The sequence below is a fragment of the Argopecten irradians genome, chromosome 16, assembly GCF_041381155.1.
Source record: "Argopecten irradians isolate NY chromosome 16, Ai_NY, whole genome shotgun sequence".
Classification (NCBI taxonomy): domain Eukaryota; kingdom Metazoa; phylum Mollusca; class Bivalvia; order Pectinida; family Pectinidae; genus Argopecten; species Argopecten irradians.
In genome coordinates this window covers 9,628,466-9,648,194 of record NC_091149.1, presented here as the reverse complement: position 1 = coordinate 9,648,194, position 19,729 = coordinate 9,628,466, and the positions used below count along the sequence as shown (strand labels likewise).

The following is a 19,729-nucleotide window of genomic DNA, read 5'->3' as shown; positions in this document are numbered from 1 at the left end:
CTCTAATTATAACTGAGGAGAGAAATCACCATTGTCTCCAAAATTGGTTGTTATACTCAAGTACTATTGCATGTGTGACAGAGAATTCTCTTACCCTAGATTGTCTCCCCTTAGGCTCTGCTGAGAGGTCGACAGAGTGATCTCCAACCTGGTGGTTAGTAGTCTGGATTGTCTCCCCTGATGCTCATCTGAGGATTCAACAGTGATCATTAACCTGTGTGTAAGTAGTCTAGGTTGTCTCCCCTTAAACTCTCCTGAATGTTTGGCAGTGATCATCAACCTGGTAGTTTGTAGTCTAGGTTGTCTCCCCTTAGGCTCTGTCGAGGGTTCAACAGTGATCATCAACCTGGTGTTAATTTGTATATGTTGTCTCCCCTTGGTCTCTGCTGAGGGTTCAACAATTGTCATCAACCTGGTGGTTAGGAGTGCAGGTTGCCTCCCTATAGTATCTGCTGAGGGTTCAACAGTTGTAATCAACCTAGGCCCAGTTTCATGAACATTCCTTAACTTTAAAGAATTTCTCAACTACTTTCCTATGGAGAATTTTTAGTTAAGGGATTCCTTAAATTTAAGGAATGTTCATGAAACTGAGCCCTGGTGGTTAGTTGTGTAGGTTATCTCCCCTAGGCTTTGTTGAGGGTTTAACAGAGATCATCAACCTGGTGGTTGATAGTCTAGGTTGTTTCCCCTTAGGCTCTGTCAAGGGTTCAACAGTTGTCATCAACCAGGTGGTTAGTAGTTTAGGTTGTCTCCCCTTAGTCTCTGCTGAGGGTTCAACAATTGTCATCAACCAGGTGGTTAGTAGTCTAGGTTGTCTCCCCTAAGTCTCTGTCAAGGGTTCAACAGTTGTCATCAACCAGGTGGTTTAGTAGTCTTGGTTGTCTCCCCTTAGTCTCTGCTGAGGGTTCAACAATTGTCATCAACCAGGTGGTTACTAGTCTAGGTTGTCTCCCCTTAGATTCTTTCAAGGGTTCAACAGTTGTAATCAACCAGGTGGGTTAATAGTAGTCTAGGTTGTCTCCCCTTGGTCTCTGCTGAGGGTTCAACAATTTGTCATCAACCTGGTGGTTAGGAGTGCAGGTTGTCTCCCTATAGTCTCTGCTGAGGGTTCAACAGTTGTAATCAACCTAGGCCCAGTTTCATGAACATTCCTTAACTTAAAGAATTTCTCAATACTTTCCTATGAGAATTTTTAGTTAAGGGATTCCTTAAATTTAAGGAATGTTCATGAAACTGAGCCCTGGTGGTTAGTAGTTTAGGTTATCTCCCTAGGCTTTGTTGAGGGTTTAACAGAGATCATCAACCTGGTGGTTGATAGTCTAATTGTTTCCCCTTAGGAATCTGTCAAGGGTTCAACAGTTGTCATCAACCAGGATGGTTAGTAGTGCAGGTTGTCTCCCCTTAGTCTCTGCTGAGGGTTCAACAATTGTCATCAACCAGGTGGTTAGTAGTCTAGGTTGTCTCCCCTAAGTCTCTGTCAAGGGTTCAACAGTTGTCATCAACCAGGTGGTTAGTAGTCTTGGTTGTCTCCCCTTAGTCTCTGCTGAGGGTTCAACAATTGTCATCAACCAGGTGGTTACTAGTCTAGGTTGTCTCCCCTTAGTCTCTGTGAGGGTTCAACAATTGTCATCAACCAGGTGGTTAGTAGTCTAGGTTGTCTCCCCTTAGGTCTCTGCTGAGGGTTCAACAGTTTTCATCAACCAGGTGGTTAGTAGTCTAGGTTGTCTCCTTATAGTCTCTGTCAAGGGTTCAACAGTTGTAATCAACCAGGTGGTTAGTAGTCTAGGTTGTCTCCCCTTGGTCTCTGCTGAGGATTCAACATTTGTAATCAACCAGGTGGTTAGTAGTCTAGGTTGTCTCCCCTTAGTCTCTGCTGAGGGTTCAACAATTGTCATCAACCAGGTGGTTAGTAGTCTAGGTTGTCTCCCCTTAGTCTCTGCTGAGGGTTCAACAATTGTCATCAACCAGATGGTTGGTAGTCTAGGTTGTCTCCCTGTAGTCTCTGCTGAGGGTTCAACAGTTGTCATCAACCTGGGCCCAGTATCATGAACATTTCTCAACTACTTTCCTATGAAGAATCTTAAGTTAAGGGATTCCTTAAATTTAAGGAATGTTCATGAAACTGAGCCCTGATGGTTAGTAGTGCAGGTTATCTCCCCTTAGGCTTTGTTGAGGGTTCAACAGTGATCATCAACCAGGTGGTTAGTAGTCTAGGTTGTCTCCCCTTAGTCTGCTGAGGGGTCAACAATTGTCTTCAACCAGGTGGTTAGTAGTCTAGGTTGTCTCCCCTTTGTCTCTATCAAGGGTTCAACATTTGCAATCAACCAGGTGGTTAGTAGTCTAGGTTGTCTCCCCTTAGTCTCTGCTGAGGGTTCAACAATTGTCATCAACCAGGTGGTTAGTAGTCTAGGTTGTCTCCCCTTAGTCTCTGCTGAGGGTTCAACAGTTTTCATCAACCAGGTGGTTAGTAGTCTAGGTTGTCTCCTTATAGTCTCTGTCAAGGGTTCAACAGTTGTAATCAACCAGGTGGTTAGTAGTCTAGGTTGTCTCCCCTAGTCTCTGCTGAGGGTTCAACAATTGTCATCAACCAGGTGGTTAGTAGTCTAGGTTGTCTCATAGTCTCTATCATGGGTTGTACAAAATTATCATCAACCGTATGGTTATTAACTTAGTAGCCTTAGGCTCTGTCGAACTGGTGGTTAGAAGTGTAGGTTGTCTCCTCTAAGGCTCTGTCAAGTGTCATCAACCTGTTGGTTTGTATTGTCTAGGTTGTCTCCCTTTAGACTCTGTCGAGAGTTCAACAGGGTGATCATCAACCTGGTGGTTAGTAATGCAGGTTGTCTCCCTATAGCCTCTGCTGAGGGTTCAACAGTTTTCATCAACCTGGTCCCAGTTTCATGAACATTTCTCAACTACTTTCCTATGAAGAATTTTAAGTTAAGGGATTCCTTAAATTTAAAGAATGTTCATGAAACTGAGCCCTGGTGGTTAGTAGTGCAGGTTATCTCCCCTTAGGCTTTGTTGATGGTTCAACAGTGATCATCAACCAGGTGGTTAGTAGTCTAGGTTGTCTCCCCTTAGTCTGCTGAGGGGTCAACAATTGTCATCAACCAGGTGGTTAGTAGTCTAAGTTGTCTCCCCTTAGTCTCTGTCAAGGGTTGTACAAAATTATCATCAACCGTATGGTTATTAACTTAGTAGTCTTAGGCTCTGTCGAACTGGTGGTTAGAAGTGTAGGTTGTCTTCCCTTAGGCTCTGTCAAGTGTCATCAACCTGTTGGTTTGTATTGTCTAGGTTGTCTCCCTTAAGACTCTGTCGAGAGTTCAACAGGGTGATCATCAACCTGGTGGTTGGTAGTCTAGGTTGTCTCCCCTTAGACTCTGTCGAGGGTTCAACAGGGTGATCATCAACTTAGTTGTTAGTAGTCTAGGTTGTCTCCCCTTAGGCTCAGCTGAGGTTTCATCAGAATGATAATCAACCTCATGGTTAGTAGTTCAGGTGGTCTCCCCTAAGTCCTGTTGTGGCATTGATAGAGGTTATAAACATGGTGATTGACATTCTTAATTGTTTTCCCTTAAATTCTATCTTCGGTTTAACAGTCACTGTTTTATTCTTGCAGGCTCTAGAAAGGTTTGACCGATACAAGTAGGGCTATCTCATCTTGGATGAAAGATTATACCTGGCTTCAGAGCAATTGATGTCCTTTGTGTATAATATGGCTGAAATATTAGGAACAAGTAAAACAATGAAAAATGAAAACTTGATTATATATTGATTATCATTTAATAAACAAGAAAAGTGTTCATATAGTGAATAACTACGATAGATTTAAACAGCTACAAAGGCATAATAAGCATCTTATAATCATGAACATATAAATTTTAGATCGTTATACAAATAAACTAAAAATAAAGAAGTCAAAAGCAAAACTAACTGTTAGTGATTGGCCCCAGTAGATTGGATCTATTAATTTGTCATTTCAACAAAAATGTTATCTCCGGTTAAAATGTTTTTGTGACACTATTAATAACCTTTTAAACTTATAATACATTGTACAAATTTGAGACTAAAATTTGATTGAGGATACATTTGTATATGGCTATATAATAAATTTCGTACCAGGTTACTAAAACCACATCATTTTGATGATTAAAATTTCGTATAATTTGTTAGCCATTTTGAATAGGTTCGTAAAAAGATAAGTTGGTCACATTGCCATAAAATGAGTAAATCAGTACAGTAAAACCTGATTAATCGATCACCTGTATATAAAAATAACCTTTCTTCATAGGACCACTTTTTAAGATACCAAAAATTTCTAAACAACTTGTCCTTCATATAAAGACAACTTAACTATTTGTTAAGACCATTTTTCTTTGTCCCTCAGTTGGTCATTATAGACTTCAAAATCTTGTTATTTGCTCAGATGTGTACATGGGATACAGTCTGGCAATCAGATGATTACCAATAAATAGAAAATTTAGTGATATATAAAAATGTACCTCAACAACAATACAATATAATAAACCACAGATGGTGACCAGGCACGAAAATTTTAATCAACAGTATAAAATATATATATACCGTATATATTATAGTATACTATAAGATATAAATAATGCTGGTTAAAACATTCATGCCAGGTCCCTGTGTAATAAACAATCTAAAGCCAGGACTATCAGTTTCTCCATAATGTATGTTAACAATATAAATATGTGCAGAGAAACTGAAGGGGAAATCTAAAAAAGGATGAAGTCCTTACTTGGGTATGGAACTTGTAAAATCTACGTGAATGGTTAACAATTTGTGCTGGATAAGTCAGCATCATTCTACACCTCATAAATAAGCTAAATATCCTGTCTGGTGGAACGAGGCATAAAAATAATTCTACTCAATAAAAAAAAAGAGTAAAATTTACTGTCCGATATGGAATGATTGAAGCATTCTATACCATTTGACCAGGTAAGATAAGACTCTTCCATATGTGGATATGAAGGATAGGGATATTCTACCCGAGGGCCACAAAATGTAGTAAAACCCGAGGCTTGCCGAGGGTTTTGCAACATTTTGTGATCCCGAGGGTAGAATATCCCTATCCTTCATATCCACATATGAAAGAGTATTTTTCTTCCATACCTTGACGCTTTATTGCAATTTTACATCTATAATATCCTGCCATTTTGAAATAAATTTAAAGAAAACCTCAACTGCAAGTCAATTTTCCATGCATGAAGAATAACGTGATATTTTCATCACAAATTGCGTTGTTTGCATCTTCTTTAACACAACCAGGCATGTTTGTGAAAAAAATTGCAAGGCTTTATTGCATTGGTAGCATAGACCAATTTTTTGTTTGTGAAAAAAATTGCAAAAAAAATTGGGCTTTATTGCATTGGTAGCATAGACCAGCCAGTATTACACCCATAGGTATGAAAAAAGAAAAGTATATATGGATCATGTCCTAGTGGAGCATAAATTACTCGGGCACAATTTTTCACACACATTTGAGGTTTCCAATTGTACATACAAAGAGTGTATACCCTGGTATGTTTGCTAAACACAGCTAGTGATTCAAATATTTTATGCATTGTCTTGCATGTAAGAGACATCGGTTTGATAAAGTTCATGTGTAAATAACATGTTGTAAAATTTTTACTTTTTTCCTCTTACAGTTAATGTAGCTCTAAAGATGGCGCACTTTTTGGCCTAGAAGTCTATAAATCTACATTATTGCAGCGAGCCAGACAATGTTTCATGTACTTAACAAATGTACAGATACACATGAAACATTCGTTGTGAAGAAACTCTTGCGAAATAACCATTACTTGAATAAATGGTCCTAAGACAAATATTATATTTTTACCCAAGAAATCATCTGAATGCTCTAAAAAACTAATAACATTTCAGGTCATACAGTTAACTTAGTCACCCCTAAAGACACATTTAGACTCTTCTAAATCAGAGACTAGATTTGTCCATTATAAAAATTCAGGGGTGAATAAATTAATAAATTTGTATATGTAACCAAGGAAGTAAATCTACGTCCTTGATGTAAAGTAAGAGGGAATATGTACCCGGAAATCAAAAATCGAACATGGGACCTTTTTCTTCTAAACAGATGATCTAAGCATTGGAGCGACGTGCACATGGCCAATATAGCATTTAACCCAGAACAGATTCACTAGATTTAAACATGCTATAAATATCTTTCATGGAGATGCACACCGAGTAAAAAAATACACATTTGAACAGATGACTACATACATACAGCAATAAGCAAGTAAATTTAAACCTAAAACTCCCATAAACAATGCATTAAATCACCTAACAAATTCAATTATTATTAAAATAGCATAAAATATTCTTGTGTTAAGTTTCTATCTTGGTTTGAAGCTTTAATATTCTGTCTTTGCATATAAGAGTTATCTGCCCTTGTGGGTTGGTATTGATTGTAACGTCATACTTAATAGAGAAAATGATGTGAATTTTGCTCATAAAATAATGATGTCGCCATCGATACCTACCAGCAAGGGAGGTAACTCGGTAAAGACGGAATAATTTTGTGGATAGTGTGGTTAGCTGATGAGCAATATAGTGACTACAAAATACAAATTTCGTTGTTTTTGTGGTTCCACAGCTTTGATGACAACACCGAAAGGTTTTACACAAAAAAAAAAAATTCATGATAAATAGTATTTAACAGTTAGTAGAATTCAACACACCGAGAATTAAGTCTACAATCTATCATTTTCAAAATCCTGAAAATCTCAAGTAATATTATAAAGAAACAGGAGGCTGTCACAAAAATACACAGAAACTTTTCTCTAATATGTTCATAAGACATCCCCCTTGTGGTATCAGCCCAATTATTGGACCCAGTTTCACGAATGTTCCTTAACTTAATGGAATTTTTTATGTATGATAGTAACTTAAAATTTTCCATAGGAAGGCACAACACATTTTAAGGAAGGCTCCTTAACTTAAGATCTTTTTCTTAACTTCTGTAATGCATTCCTATGGTGAATTTTAAGTTAAGGAATTCCTTAAAGTTAAGGAATGTTCATGAAACTGGACCGGGCACCCTATTGTCATACCATCAGAGAATAAAATATTCTGAAATGAAATGAAGGTATAGGACAAAGATACAGAGGAATTCTCTGAGGACAGAGACATTTTACCTAATACAATATCAAAATAGCGATATTTCAAACAAATAAAAAATCTTAAGAATCCTATGATTAATAAAATATTGCAATTTTCATGTAATCAATATTGTCATGTCACAACAGTTAGGTAAAATTACACACACAAAAAAAAAGAAGAGTTTGTCGATTGCGATAAAATAAGAATAACGCAAATTACTGAGTAAACGCAGAGAAATAATATTTTCTCATTAAATCTATACATGTTCATCCCTTTCAAAGCATATTGAGTACTTTTTCAAAACCATGAAGTTTTATTTCAATACAAAAAAAAATTTTAATTATATTGGTTTATACAAGAAACAGAATCTTTCACTTGACAATTTTTTTATCCCATATGTGATTTTAGTAAAAAATTAACTTGATGTAGCTTAGAAAAATATTTTAAAACATTTAAAAAACCATTAAACCTTCACTTGACAATATCGTCACCTCAATTCGGTTTTTAGTTAATTGACAACAGTTAGCTTCAGTTTTCAAATAGGAAAATAGATTATTCAATATCAGAATATATGTTTACTCATCCCCCCCCCTGAAATTTCATAATGGACTGTCTAGTCTTTGATTTAGAAAAGTCTAAATGTGTCTTCAGGGGTGTATGAGTTAACAATATTGGGGGAAAATAATTCATTCACCCCTGAAATCTCATAATGGACTGGTCTAGTCTTTGATTTAGAAGAGTCTAATTGTGTCTTCAGGGATGAATAAGTTAACTTTTAACTTTTCAGGTTTATAAAGAAGCACTTGTTCTTATATAAATTACTGCACTAAATTATAAATTTACACATAACTGATTTATACTACACAAACATACTATGTTCAACTAGATACAGTTAAAATTTAAATACAATGTAACAGTATAACTAACAATACATACCCATATATATATATATAGTATAATATAAATTCAAAAATGACCATCCTACTATACAATAACAAAGAGTAATTTCCAAATCATTCCCTGGGTGCATGAAAATGTCACATAGATTATTTATAGTTGTTTAATATAAATTCAAAAATGACCATCCTACTATACAACAACAAAAAGTAATTTCCAAATCAAATAAATTCAAAAATCACCCTCCTTTTAAAATTTTATAGGGACACCATACAGTGGTAACAAGAAGTAATGTCCAAATCATTCTCTAGGTGCATTTAAATTTCATATACACTCCAGTGGTTTAATTTCGAGAAGAAATTTTCGTGACCTCCTATTTGATAAAAATTCAGGAGGAGAAATCTTCGCACATTTATCAATATCTTACATAAAGGTTACTCATCTAAAACAATAATCACAAAATTATCTATTCATGAATAAGTGTAATAGGAAAGTTCTTGAAATTAAATACCCCCAATATATATATTGACATACAGTATCTTACTATCATGTATCTTCTTATACCGGTACTATTCTGTATATCCATATTACAGAGTTACCTGCCCTTGTGGGTAGGTATTGATTGTGACGTCACATGTTTGCAAGCATGACATCATACTTTTCCAAGAAAATAAGTGAATTGCACTCACAAAATAATGACGTCAGAATGGATACCTACCTACCAGGGAGCTAATTAGGTAATATGCAACAACAGAATAATGGGACTAATTCATGTACCATGTGATACCAGATAATGTTTGTGCAGGACAAGTATCTCCAGTAGTAATGGAACGTTATTCTTTGTAATCTTCCATCGAAATGACGTTAGAATGGGATATCATCTTTTGACGTCATTCCATCACCAATAGAAACAATAGTCCTGCACAAACGTTATCGGGTATCACTTGGTACATGAATGAGTCCCATTATTCATGGATATCTAAGAAAATGTGACTTTAGAATTATCGAGTAAAAGTTACCATACAGTTCGACAATGTTGAGTCAGACTCTTCCTCTTCAATTGCTGATATTCAAGATAAACAACAAATTTTGCTTCAACATTCCGGCAAATGAACACTGATGGCGATTTATAACTTTGAAAGATGAATTTGAAAATACATGTATTCTGTATTATGTATTCATAAATGCTACATTTTAATTTGTGTAGAGAATGTATGTCAAACTACCAGAACCATGACTCTAAAATCATTTTTTCATGGCATTTTTGTGATTGGATTTCTAAAGAGAGATTCCGTTGATTCAAAATAAGGCACACCCTTCCTGGTTGCCAAATAAATAATGAGGTATTGCAAACCAGCCCTGTATGATTGTGACCTTAATGTACATGTTTTCCTAAAACAATCAGTGAGCAATAATACACAACAAACAGTTGAATATAGATAAGGACTAATTAGCGTTCATCAAGCATTTTAGATGAATCCTTTGTACATGTACATTTGGTTTTTTTGTTTGTTTTTTTGTTTTGTTTTACAGTATAACACATTTTGTTATTTAATTCCTCATTAATATAAATAGATATTTATTTCATATATATAAATTCTAACAAGATGATTACTTATTTTCCCTCTTTCATCTTCTTTATATCCTGTAAATAAAACCAAATTTTTATAATTAAGAATTCAATTTTTGAGAAAAAAAAACACATTTATTTCAAGAAAGTCAAAACGTATCAAATGTCCTGTAACAAATATGAAGCCACAATGTATTAAGAAACAGTCTGCGGTGGCTGGCTTTTTTGTCCTGGCCCTAGTGTAAGAAATATCAATAAGACATGGGCTGCAGTGGCCGAGTGGTTAAGATGTCCAAACATATAACCACAAGTCCTCCACATCTGGGTCGATAGTTTAAATCCCAGTTACTAGATACAGACTTCTGGTTGGTGGTTTTTCTCCGGGTACTTCTGCTTTCCTCCCACCTCCCAATCCTAGCACATCCTTAAATGACCCTGGCAGTTAAAAGGATTTTAAACCAACAGAACCAAAATATTGTAATTAAAAGCCAGTTTTCTATTTAACACAGACAGGAAGACATGAGAGAATGTTGCTTCTAGGCTAAAGATACTGAAACAGTAAATGGTGTTTATGACTCATATATCTATGACATCATTATTGCTAAAGCATCATAATTATCAAGAAGTTCTAGGATTTCACATAGATTTTGTTAAGTTCTAGAGGGATTTCACATAGCTGGATTTTGTTAAGTTAGTTTAATGCTTTTGTAAGTTAGAGGATTTCAATAGCTGGATTTTGTTAAGTTCTAGAGGGATTTCACATAAGATCTGAAACAGTAAATGGTGTTTATGACGTCATAATATCTATGACATCATTATTGCTAAAGCATCATAATTATCAAGAAGTTCTAGAGGGATTTCACATAGCTGGATTTTGTTAAGTTTTAGAGGGATTTCACATAGCTGGATTTTGTTAAGTTCTAGAGGGATTTCACATAGCTGGATTTTGTTAAGTTCTAGAGGGATTTCACATAGCTGGATTTTGTTAAGTTCTAGAGGGATTTCACATAGCTGGATTTTGTTAAGTTCTAGAGGGATTTCACATAGCTGGATTTTGTTAAGTTCTAGAGGGATTTCACATAGCTGGATTTTGTTAAGTTCTACAGGGATTTCACATAGCTGGATTTTGTTAAGTTCTAGAGGGATTTCACATAGCTGGATTTTGTTAAGTTCTACAGGGATTTCACATAGCTGGATTTTGTTAAGTTCTACAGGGATTTCACATAGCTGGATTTTGTTAAGTTCTACAGGGATTTCACATAGCTGGATTTTGTTAAGTTCTAGAGGGATTTCACATAGCTGGATTTTGTTAAGTTCTAGAGAGGGATTTCACATAGCTGGATTTTGTTAAGTTCTAGAGGGATTTCACATAGCTGGATTTTGTTAAGTTCTACAGGGATTTCACATAGCTGGATTTTGTTAAGTTCTACAGGGATTTCACATAGCTGGATTTTGTTAAGTTCTACAGGGATTTCACATAGCTGGATTTTGTTAAGTTCTACAGGGATTTCACATAGCTGGATTTTGTTAAGTTCTAGAGGGATTTCACATAGCTGGATTTTGTTAAGTTCTAGAGGGATTTCACATAGCTGGATTTTGTTAAGTTCTAGTCTAAGAGGGATTTCAGATAGCTGGATTTTGTTAAGATATAGAGGGATTTCACATAGCTGGATTTTGTTTCCATGTACCTAAACATGGCCAAGAGACCAAACATTTGTAAAAGAAGAGAAATTTGTAATGTTTAAATCATATTTATTTTCTCCCTCTGGAGAATGATTGTTTGAAAATAGAGATACTCACGTCAGCTACCACCAACTTTAATCTACTGTAGGCTTCATCTAAATCATCGTTTACTATTATGTGATCATATGCTCCGTCCTCATTGGCTAAAACAAAAATGAAACAACAGTGAACATATTTGTTTGCACTAACAGCTTTTTAACTAAAATTATGAATTTCGATCAAATTAATGTCAATGATGAATTATTGTAATAGATCATTATTTTTTATTTACATACAGAAATGCAATATGCATTTTTAACACATAGGTGGTAAAAAAGCCTCAATATTACTATAATTACATTCACTTGCCTTCTACTATATAAACTAAGACAAAGTGAAGTTTATGGGGGAATAACTGGAATAATTGTGTGTGCTGCTGGGATCTTCAGACAAAATACAGTAAAGATGGCGTGGTTTTATTAGTTTAATGTCCTATTATAACAGCCAGTGTTATGTAAGGACGTACCAAGTATGGGAGAAAAAGAATCTTACATGGGTCTGTGAAGTGGACAGAGATATCTCAACCCGAGTGAAAGATTTTGGCCGTCAACCCTCGGCAAGCCTCGGGTTGACCTGCCAAAATCTTTCACTCGGGTTGAGATATCCCTGTCCACTTCACAGACCCATGTAAGATTCTATTAGTCTAATTATATTAGAGAGATAACACGATGAAGGATTTTCCAATCTCTATATGTCTAGTTTACTTTCCACTGTTCTTCAAATTGTCAATACTAACCATAATCAAGGGCCTCTTGCGCTGAATCGAGTCGTCGTTTAAGACTGTCATCTGATTCTGTCCCCCGTCCAACTAATCTCTCCTTCTGTAAACAAGAATATGACTATATGAAAACCAGGCAATTTTGGAGATAAGATAATATACAGTCCAATTTTTATTAAGAGACCATCCTAGGGAAATTGAAAAGTGGTCTCTTGCTAGAGAGTAGACTCTTAATAGAATAACTCACACTGATCAGAATTGAGATGACCGCGGTTTTGATATTGATGTCTTTCACAATGATTTTATATGTGTTCTAACTTCTAGAATAAATTGAAATATAATGAAGTTAGAAAGTGTCATTTTGTTATTGTTTTAATTCATTTTAACTCAATTATATTTTGAATTGATATCAAAGTCTGTGATATAAATTAAAGATCGATGTGTACATTTGGAACACCTATAATTATTACGTTTGTTTATGGCAAAATGGCGGAATTGGGGTCATTTTTTTTTAACTTTTCTGGTCACCGAATGCAGATTGCGGCAGCCACAGGGAAGAAAAAAAAAAAAAATTTTCAAAGCATGTGTATATTTTTAGCTGTTGACATCTGACCCATTTAGCGACTATCACATGGCATAATTTGAATTTTCAAACAAAGTTTTGACAGATAAAAAATCATTACCAGAACTTCCATGTTAGGAGGCTGTACAAAAACATATCTAGCAGCCAGGTCTGTTTTCTTGATACTCTTTACACCATTGATTTCCACGTCAAGAAAACAAATCCTCCCTGTACTCTGAATGGATTTCACTGACTGCTTGCTATAAACAAAATTGATCACAAAAATTAAGTACTTTTCAAATATATTTTTTTTTCAGGTTTTTTTTTTTTCAATTTCTCTTTCATTGGGAGGGAGGATTGGTTAAGCATCCAATTAGCAGCCAGTTATTTAATGATGTGCCAGGGTTATTGGTGGAGGAAAGTCGGAGTACCCAGAGAAAAACCATCTACCCACATGATTCAAACTCACAACCCAGAGGTGGTGAACTTGTGGTAATAGGACATCTTAACCACTACCACACTGGCACAGTCCATAGAAACAGTAGCACAATCAAGTAACATAATAAGAGTCCAAGAAGGCCTGTTTCACATTCCTGTTTGTCTACGTCTATTCAAAGAAACAATAATCACAGTGATCATGTCAGCATATCGAACCGACCATCACTTCGTCCTAGAAACGTCCTTTTTTGGGGACGTGGATGTGGCGCAGTGGTAGAAGGTGCAGGTATGTTTGACTAGGTGATAGGGTGCCGTAGATCGTGAGTGAAAGGCCCGGATAGGGCACAAGTCAATAAATTGTCATGCTTTGTTAAATTGTGTTTCTTTGATATTTAATATTTACTAAACACAATGTATCATATGCAATATGTGTTGTAGATCCAAAGATTTAATTTGACAATTTCCGGAGAGTGATCATGTCAGCATATCGAACCTTTTTTGGGGATGTGGATATGTGGCGCAGTGGTAGAAGGTGCAGGTATGTTTGGCTAGGCGATTGGGTGCCTTAGATCGTAAGTTGGAGGCCCGGATAGGGCTCTAGTCAATAATAAAGTAAATAAATTTCATTTTTAACCATGTTTCACAGAATTTTTTTTAACTAGAACTGTTGCCAAAGTGAATGACTTATAACCATCGCTGCACAAATTTAGAAAATAACTCCATTAATAGCAGACATTGCAGAAACCTATATAATTTACTTAACTCCCCTTTATGTCAGGGTTCTATTTACCAAATTTTATCAAATTCTGTGGAGTCGTTTAGGAGGAGTTCACCGGACAAAGTTGTGTCTACAGACAGACAAACAGACATATAACCTTGTTCCAGTATACATCCCTCCCCCCACCTACGGGGGTATAATAAAGAAAAAAACCAACCTTGTTCCATAGCAGTTAGCTGAGAACTGAGCATGCTCCAGAAAGTCTCCGTTCTCGATCATTTCTGCAAATACCTCTTTTTCCACAAAGTGATAGTCTGAAAACAAAATCAACCTCAGTTATCATACATTATAATCTCAGTCATCATACATTATGATCTCAGCACTAAATTTTGTATAAAAGTATTTCTGGTGTTGGACCACAAAATTACATTAATCAATATCAGCGCTAATGAACCATAGTTTATAGTTTTCTACATTTGCGCTAAAATAAGTATATGTTTACATTTCATATGTATATTACACTGTCAAGAGTTTTTAAATTACAATGTACCTTTCCCATCCTCCTCTCCTGAACGGGGCTTTCGTGTTGTATCTGAAAAATTAAAAAGAAAAACGTTAACATATCAATGATGTTACAGAAATTTGATCCAGGTTCCAGGATCATGAAACAATCTTAGACTTAATTAATTTTAGACTTAGTCAATCAGAAATGATGTAACTTTTTGTAACGTCTTCTTTGATTGGTGTAAACTTAGACAGTTTTCCAAAAATTTCGACTTAAGATTGTTTTATGACTTATCCTGAGGCCAGATCATGATAAACAGTATTTAAATATCACAATCGCATTCATATCTACATGAAAGTCTAACTCACAAAATGATAATTTATCCCTGTATACCGGGTAGGTAGTTCATTACAATACTAACATACTGAAACACAAAAGGTCTATCGGACCTGCATCATTCATTTGGGTATCAGAGGATTTTAATATGGTCATATCCTGTTAACAGATATATGGTAAATCTCCGGTTAATTAGAACCGCTGGATAATTTGAACACACATTTTTTTCCGGAAAAACAATGATTTTTAACAAGTGATAGTTCGAACACTGACTTTTTATATTCAATCCTATTTCGGATAGTTGGAACACGTCAAATTATGTACGTAAAAAGATTTTTGTCGGCAAATGGGATCCCCAAAAATGATGACATATTTTTCATATTGCAACAACAATGTTTGGAATAAAGATTGTATAAATGATCATTATGATGACCATACAACAGATAAAGAATTAACATGATCATTCTAAGGCATCAATAAATTAATGCTGTTATATCATACACAAAACAGCAAGGCAAAATATTAATCTTAGGCCCCGACAATATAAATTTGAACTCGCTGTACCTGATGGAAATACATGGAAGAAATCGCCAATGTTTGTGAAGTCCAATCTAGATACAGATATCAGTTTAAGTTGTCATTAAAATATGCATTCAGTCTATCTTTAGTTAGCCAATCAAGGAGTTAAATTACCTGTAAACATGTGCCTCACGCTGGCTTGGACAGGCCAGTTACGAGGTGTCATAGCGAGCATCAAAAGCCAGCCGCTGGGTCACAGCAAGTGGGTGTGATTACATATATATTCAGCTACAGCCCAAACAATCCACTCGTTGGCAAATTAAACAATAGATATCATATGTAGCTTTTCATCAGCTTAAAACTAGTAACGTGTCCTATTTTAGAAGCAGAAAATATGTGCAATCTGGTTTTGGATAATCTGACAGTCACAGTGCGATTGTGACCTAATTTTTACGAACTGAATGTAAACAAATATTTTCATCAGCAGTTTCGTAAATGCAACCAGACTTTCTTTAACTAAAAAAAAAATTAATTAACAGTGGGGTGTTACGAATTATTACAAAGATCAAACTAGATTTTCTGTGGTTTGAATAAAGTCTCTATCTCATTTAGCGGGTCACGTCGATTTCTTCATTCTAGGCTGCGATCGAGAACGGTGCTGTTTTGGGGCCTTGTCTACGTGCGCACATATGCAAGCGGCATTCATTCCGCAATTAATTATAAATTCACAAATTAAATGCTTGTGTTTACAAGAAATTGAGGTTAATCAGCAATCTATATATGTTTCCTATAGAGTTTCTGCCTTACATTGCTTATGCCAGGTACATCGGTACTCAAAACTGATTTTTATCGATTTCAACTCAAATAGTTTGAACTCACGTTTTTTTCCTAAAGCTCAATTTCGGATAATTTGAATTGGTCCATCAATATTTATTTAATTTTGTTCGAACTAACTGAAGTTTTACCGTACTAGTATATCATTTCACAGATTTCCTTTCTCTCAAATGCAACATTAGAAGAATTAAAATATTTAATGAGAACAAAATAACTAAAATATCTATCACATCTGAAACATCAATCCATTTTACATTGCATTTAACTAATTCACCCCTGAAGACACATTTAGGCTCTTCTAAATCAAAGACTAAAATAGTCCACTGGCCCTTGTCTAATTTGTAGCCTTGTGCATTCCAGTGGTAGGATATTTTTACAGTAATTAAAACCTGTATATTTATATCCAATTTTTGTCCTTTTTTCCCTTTTTTCTCTCTTTCCCCTGATGTTAATTGTTTATATATTAGTTTATATACTTATTTTCCATAAAGGACTCACTTAAATATTTTTAGACAGCATATTTAATCCTCCTAAGCTACCATCTCTCTTCATATCCTTATCCCCCTTTTCCTCCTTCCCCCCCTTTCTCATTCTTCTTTTATTTTCTTTTCTTACCCCCCACTCATCCCCTTTTCTTACCCCCCACTCATCCCCTTTTCAATAATAATAATAAAGAACGCTGTAATTTCCAGTGTATGAGAGGAAAATGAAAGAGTGGAGAAAAAGTGGAGTAGTTTACATGTAAATGTGGCAAATGTAGTTTTTGTTGAACCACTGTTTAGAAAAAAAAAATTAAAGAAAACCTATATAATCTGGATACTGGCCTGTATGACACCCGGTTTAGACAAGTTAGGATGTACATTTATTTCTCAGTACTTTTTGTTATGGTAAATTGTCTTTTTTCGTACTTACGTGATACACTAAAGGCGAAACAATCTGGAAATTCCTTAAACAGTAGTCCGAGCAGGGTGCTTTTTCCACTTCCCGAAGGACCACTTATAACAATGGGCTGGTAACTGGGTGTACTAGTAGCCATTGTCTTCAACTTCCAGGATAAAAAGGCTACAGAAAAAAAAATTGGAAAAAAAAGGTTAATGAAGCCATACTCTCACATTTAGTAAATCTGCACAAACATGCTGTATTTTAAGGACATGTTTATGTATTTTTGAAAGAGTCTGCATACACATGTTCATATTATTTAAATTATAAGAAATATCATTTTAATTTCCATGTCCCCACTCCTGAATTCTTTTCATTTTTCACCTCTGAAAAATGTCTTGAAACAAAAAAAAAATCACAAATGAATCCCCTCTATATACTGTTTGCACTCCTACAGATCAACCCTGACATAATCCTCACTATTTACGGAGTCAGGAAAATACACAGAAAACCAATACTGTCTAAAAAGAATGTGCATGCAGGAACAAGAAAATCAATATTTAAACTTTGATATTCTTAATTTGATATACAAATGTACTACTATAATACTATATATATACGTGATACACTGTACTTACCCGATACTGTCGGTAAACAGGTCTAATGTTTCGAACGTTACATAAAATATAGATCATCGGCGCCATACATGTACATTTAAACCCAATCAATAGATTAACATAATCAATATATTGGCCTAAACATGAATGTGCCAATCAGGAGCTATCATCTGCAGCTGTTTCCATGCAAACGAAAATCCGTTGCTACAGGAAACTGATCACACTGCGATACAGGATCGATGAATATAAGACTAGTTATGTGTACCTGTAAGAACTAGGACTGATATTGATTTACTAGAATATGATGTACAAATGATGCTCTCGCCGGCAAGTGATCAACGCTGACAGTGTCCCACTGTGTATTACGTAACATGAACCGTCGCTTATTCGGGTCAATACACAAAAAATGCCTTTTACATAAACACGAACTTTTAACTATCCAGATTTATGGCTGCATGATAATTGAAATGAACAGAGAAAAAAAAAAACGTGTGACGAAGGCACGAACAGACGAAGCTTACTGTAAAATCATGACAAATACATATGGATTCCTGATTCAAGCTAATGACAAACAATGCAAGTTTGCCGTTTTAGAAAATATCGATGACTGGATCTAGAAAATATCGATCTACTTACGCTGGAGGCGGGGGAGGAGGCGACACACTTTAAAACTTCTGAACAAACTAACGCTCATCGGCTTGTTTTGTTGTGCGTGTGGATATGGTCATGGTCAATTCAACGCTTAAAGGTAAACTGCCTGATTCAAACGTTTTATGTACGCATTTGAAGTGATAACTAAATAAAATATTTACATTATTTCTCCGGAATTCTTGCGTTTGGACAGTCGTGGCCGTTTTCGTTTATTCGGAAAATGTGGCAAATGTAGTTTTTGTTGAACCACTGTTTAGAAAAAGAATTTAAAGAAAACCTATATAATCTGGATACTGGCCTGTATGACACCCGGTTTAGACAAGTTATATTAGGATGTACATTTATTTCTCAGTACTTTTTGTTATGGTAAATTGTCTTTTTTCGTACTTACGTGATACACTAAAGGCGAAACAATCTGGAAATTCCTTAAACAGTAGTCCGAGCAGGGTGCTTTTTCCACTTCCCGAAGGACCACTTATAACAATGGGCTGGTAACTGGGTGTACTAGTAGCCATTGTCTTCAACTTCCAGGATAAAAAGGCTACAGAAAAAAAAATTGGAAAAAAGGTTAATGAAGCCATACTCTCACATTTAGTAAATCTGCACAAACATGCTGTATTTTAAGGACATGTTTATGTATTTTTGAAAGAGTCTGCATACACATGTTCATATTATTTAAATTATAAGAAATATCATTTTAATTTCCATGTCCCCACTCCTGAATTCTTTTCATTTTTCACCTCTGAAAAATGTCTTGAAACAAAAAAAAAATCACAAATGAATCCCCTCTATATACTGTTTGCACTCCTACAGATCAACCCTGACATAATCCTCACTATTTACGGAGTCAGGAAAATACACAGAAAACCAATACTGTCTAAAAAGAATGTGCATGCAGGAACAAGAAAATCAATATTTAAACTTTGATATTCTTAATTTGATATACAAATGTACTACTATAATACTATATATATACGTGATACACTGTACTTACCCGATACTGTCGGTAAACAGGTCTAATGTTTCGAACGTTACATAAAATATAGATCATCGGCGCCATACATGTACATTTAAACCCAATCAATAGATTAACATAATCAATATATTGGCCTAAACATGAATGTGCCAATCAGGAGCTATCATCTGCAGCTGTTTCCATGCAAACGAAAATCCGTTGCTACAGGAAACTGATCACACTGCGATACAGGATCGATGAATATAAGACTAGTTATGTGTACCTGTAAGAACTAGGACTGATATTGATTTACTAGAATATGATGTACAAATGATGCTCTCGCCGGCAAGTGATCAACGCTGACAGTGTCCCACTGTGTATTACGTAACATGAACCGTCGCATATTCGGGTCAATACACAAAAAATGCCTTTTACATAAACACGAACTTTTAACTATCAGATTTATGGCTGCAATATAATTGAAATGAACAGAAAAAAAACGTGTGACGAAGGCACGAACATACGAAGCTTACTGTAAAATCATGACAAATACATATGGATTCCTGATTCAAGCTAATGACAAACAATGCAAGTTTGCCGTTTTA

The 19,729-nt window shown here is 35.3% G+C and overlaps 1 protein-coding gene across 1 annotated transcript; it reads right to left on the bottom strand.

Moving 5' to 3' along the window:
• Positions 1 to 5,385: 5,385 nt before the first annotated feature.
• On the bottom strand, positions 5,386 to 18,295 carry LOC138310359 (guanylate kinase-like). The gene is made up of 8 exons (XM_069251551.1): positions 18,155 to 18,295; positions 16,935 to 17,084; positions 14,379 to 14,420; positions 14,046 to 14,142; positions 12,794 to 12,932; positions 12,129 to 12,213; positions 11,411 to 11,496; positions 5,386 to 9,685 (listed from the first exon to the last, which is right to left on the bottom strand). The coding sequence occupies exons 1-8, from the start codon at positions 18,210 to 18,212 to the stop codon at positions 9,656 to 9,658; spliced, it is 687 nt and encodes a 228-aa protein (XP_069107652.1). The 5' UTR covers positions 18,213 to 18,295; the 3' UTR covers positions 5,386 to 9,655.
• Positions 18,296 to 19,729: the final 1,434 nt, after the last annotated feature.

What these genes read in the sequence shown, in the direction of transcription:
- LOC138310359 (XM_069251551.1), bottom strand. Translation starts at nt 18,212, where the DNA reads ATGAGCGTTAGTTTGTTCAGAAGTTTTAAAGTGTGTCGCCTCCTCCCC. An exon ending in AGGAGAGGAGGATGGGAAAG is followed by an intron (nt 14,143 to 14,378) that starts GTACATTGTAAT and finishes TTTTGTTTTCAG; the next exon opens with ACTATCACTTTGTGGAAAAA. An exon ending in GCAAGAGGCCCTTGATTATG is followed by an intron (nt 11,497 to 12,128) that starts GTTAGTATTGAC and finishes TTTTTGTTTTAG; the next exon opens with CCAATGAGGACGGAGCATAT.